At 38.4% G+C, this 4118-nt stretch overlaps 1 protein-coding gene across 1 annotated transcript; it reads left to right on the top strand.

Annotated features, from left to right (window-relative positions):
• Positions 1–1059: 1059 nt before the first annotated feature.
• LOC105230117 (trypsin alpha-3-like) lies at positions 1060–1940 on the top strand. Its single transcript, XM_011210719.4, has one exon. The coding sequence runs from the start codon at positions 1100–1102 to the stop codon at positions 1862–1864; it is 765 nt and encodes a 254-aa protein (XP_011209021.2). The 5' UTR covers positions 1060–1099; the 3' UTR covers positions 1865–1940.
• The last annotated feature ends 2178 nt before the right edge of the window (positions 1941–4118 follow it).

The raw sequence follows: 4118 nt of genomic DNA, 5'->3' as shown, positions 1-4118 counted from the left end.
AATCAGTTATTCGTTGTTTTTGTGGGATTATGAACTTGCGAGGCACTTGCTTTGCTCATTTCGCCTGTTTCCAGGTTAGCAAATATCTTTTCAACGGTGGATTTCCCTGGAAATACCCTAAAAAAAATTCACTGAAAATTTTAGCCCTTCATATTAACATTAAGAACTGGACCATGGCCTGTAAAAATTTTCCATAGAAAATACACTACAATCGTGTTTTTCTAACTTTAAATTCCTACAGATCAGATGCATTTTATGGCATCGCTTTGACTTTAGACGCATATTTCTCAGAATTGTTCACTCTACAAAAGTGCCCAGTGCAAGAAAGTCGTAACTCCAACCGGCGAGGTAGTACGGGGCTCTAAACCCGATTTTTCCAAGAACTTCGCATTTTTTTGTATATATCTTGTAAATGACAGGAGCTATAGAAAAAATGTACATGACAAATTTATAGAAAATTTTATTTGCTATAAAAAAGGTTTGAAGTAAAAATCGCTATCACTAATACTCCTCGAGATATTTGATTTTTTTAATTAAGCCTTTATAGTTTTTAAAAAATTTATGAAAATTGGATTTCGATTCCCAGGTTGACGTTTTACACCATAAAGTGTGTCCCTGACTTCGATTCTTGTAAGTTGCAAGAGTATAATATGTTCGGTTGCAACCGAACTTAGCCCTTCTTTACTTATTTTAGTTACTTTCTACTCTCGTTGTGTGATATTATTAATATGCTAACAATTAAGAGGAAATGGGGTGCTATCATTTAGCAATCTTAATTCTAATAAAATCAAGTGACTATAAATTATATTTCCAACTAAAATGAGTACACATATGAGTACATGTTAAGATATTTCTTAGCACTGCTAAGAATTTTATATGAGTATCGAGAAATTAGTCTATAGACTAATTTTCTTTGTAAATTTCGCACGAAATATAGAGTCACCAACTGAAAATCTAAGCTAGAACACATCGATACACTCACACATGCGAAACGCCGATTTCGATAAACTCCACAGGTGTATATACATACATAGATGTGTATATTTATAAAAACACTACGCGCCCACGGGAACACTTTCAGTTGTGCCAGTGACTTACTATGTGTCAATTCAGTCGACAGTTAGTTTTGCAATTAATATTATCTTTGACATTTGGCCATATATATGGGCAACAAGTGTACAAGGCTATTTTCGGCGGGAGTCCGGTGACACAAAAGATATATCCTTATTTTGTGCGTCTGCACTATTACGAGTATGGAGAGTTCGATTGCGGCGGTTCGTTGGTGCGGAATAATGCTGTACTCACGGCTGCACACTGTGTCATGGGCAGAAATGTGGAGGAGCTGAGCGTACACGTGTACACTATTAATTTGGGAGATACTGGAGTGGAGAGAACGGTTAAGTACGCGCTGGTTCCAAAAGAATACGACAACGAGACACTAAATTATGATGTAGCGGTATTGATACTCTCCTCTGCCATGCCGAGTTTATGGGTGATACCATTGAATAAGAGCCCGGTGGCTGTCGGTACGAGTTGCCTGGTTATTGGTCATGGTGACACCGAAGAAGACGGCGTCGTCTCAAAGCAATTGCAAGAGATCCATGTACCTATCGTGAGTTGGGAAATTTGTCAGCGCAAATATCGCGGTATCGGCGTTATTACAAAGTCTATGATGTGCGCTTCGGAACCGGGCATAAAGGATTCGTGTCAGGGTGATTCTGGCGGTCCGATGATATGCAACGGTAAACAGGCTGGCATTGTTTCGTGGGGTGAGGGTTGTGGGCGTGTCGATTTTCCGGGCGTTTACACCGATATAAGCAATGTGTATGGTTTCATTGAAAATACACTTAAAAACTATGCGTAAGCAGGAAGTGAGGCAGAATTGTATGTTTTTGCAATAAATACTGTTATCTTTGCTTGACTTAATGCTATTACGATTAAAGATATTGCAATTATTTAAATGAAATTTAAATTATATTAAATGTTCATTGAGGTTCAAGGATGGTTTTTATGGCAAAATTCGAATAATCGCTGGAAAAGCCCTAAAAACAGCCCTTTTCTTTTTCCCTTACAAACGATTGAATGATGGTTGGTTAGTAACGCTAAGAGAACGGCTGCACCAATCTTGGTGAAATTTTCAGAGGTTGTTCGCTGTGAATTGGGGAAGGTTTAGAAATAAAAATACATTTTACTTTTCATGAGGAAAAGTCGCAAAATTGGACAATTCCAAAAAGTACCTTTTTTCATAAAATTTTTTTTTTCAATTTTAGTTTGTTTTGAATTTCAATATTTTGATTTGTAAATTATTTTAATCGTTCAATTTCGGTCGCTTGCTTTTTATTCCGGCCATTCAAATGAAAAATGTTTAAAAATTATTCAATGAAAGTTTCACACAAAGTGATCAATTGCAGATTGAAATTTGTTACGAAGCCCCGAAGAGGTCGCCGTAATATCGGTTGGCGTTCTTTTTGCCATCAACGTATGGCAACCCAACGCAAGGCAAGGCAAGAAATACTCCCAGGATGCGATGACATACTTGCGGAATTATGGATCGCGGCCAATCAGCAAGCTATCGCCACAATGTCACAGCACCACTTTTCAAGCAACAGCTTCGATGTTTGATGGACTTTATCTTGAAGCAATGTTTGGTATACTATGTATATATGATGTTGTTAGACGCTGAATGTATTCTGTTGAGTAGCAAAAAAGAGGTTTAGAGAGGCACGCACACATCCTTCTTTGGATGGGATCCAGTTCAAATTGATGAAATCATTTATGCGGAAATTCTTGATGCAGAGAAAGATCCAGTATTATACGAAGTGGTGAAAACCAATATGGTTCATGGACCTTGCGGACACCACAATCCCACTTCGGTTTGTATGTCTGACAATAAATGCACGAAACACTATCCACGTGCTTTTCTTTCGGAAACACAAACTAGAAATGATGGATATCCACTATGTCGGCGTCGCTCACCAAACGACTTTGACAGAACATTTAGCATTCAATTTAGAAGCGTGAATATCGAAGTTGACAACACATGGATTGTACTATATTCACCATTATTGTCTAATTCACTTTCAAAAGTCATGTCAATGTTGCGTATTGCAGTTTGATGTAATCGATAAAATACTTTTGTAAATACCTCACCAAAGGAAGCAACATGGCGGTTATTGGTCTTGAACGATACGGTCGATACGTGAACTGCAATAAAACGCTTTGTAGGATATTTACTTTTGCAGTTCATGAATGTTTTCCGACTGTTGTGCGTCTCGCGGTTAATTTGGAGAATGACCAAAGAGTGTATTTCAACCCAGAGAATACAGTACAGTCAGTCAACCGTTTTCGAGAACATTGCTCTATTCGGAAATACCTTGATATTATACCTGGAATGCATCCTCGAAGAAATACTCTGTGCCCAAAAAATAAGGTGACATTGTATTTATTTTGAAAATTCTTAATTTATTCTTAAAAATCAATTTCAACCCTTTCAAAGTAATTCCCTGCCGATGCAATGCACTTATGCCAACGGATTTTCCAATCTTCGAAACACTGGTTGTAGTCACTTTCCGGGATGGCATTCAGTTCCGTCTTCGCTGCGGCTTGAATCTCCGCTATCGTATAAAAACGATGTCCCCGCAGCGGTCATTTGAGCTTGGTAAACAGCCAGAAGTCGCACGGCACCAGATCAGGTGAATACGGTTGTTGCGGAACGATATGGGTTGAGTTTTTGGCGAAACGAACACGAATTACGAGGGCAGTATGGGATGGTGCATTATCGTGGTGTAAAAACCAAGAATTGTCTTTCCACAATTCCGACCATTTTAGGCGGATAGCGTTACGCAAATGACGCATAACGTTCAAATAATATTCCTTGTTAACTGTTTGATCGGTTGGAAGGAATTCCTAATGCACAAGAACACGATAATCGAAGAAACAGTCAACATGACCTTGATTTTTGAGCGACTTTAACGCGATTTTTTTTTTGGTCTCGGCTCTCTTTTGGCACGATATTCGCTCGATTGATCGGTTGTTTCGAGGTCTCAATTAAATGATAATCAACACAATATGAATTTTCATTTCAAGCCACATAATTTCTCGCAGGACAATGCCTGCGG

The sequence above is a fragment of the Bactrocera dorsalis genome, chromosome 5 (genome assembly GCF_023373825.1).
Source record: "Bactrocera dorsalis isolate Fly_Bdor chromosome 5, ASM2337382v1, whole genome shotgun sequence".
Lineage (NCBI taxonomy): Eukaryota > Metazoa > Arthropoda > Insecta > Diptera > Tephritidae > Bactrocera > Bactrocera dorsalis.
Note: the sequence above shows the minus strand (reverse complement) of the source record. Positions and strands in the feature narration are given on the sequence as shown.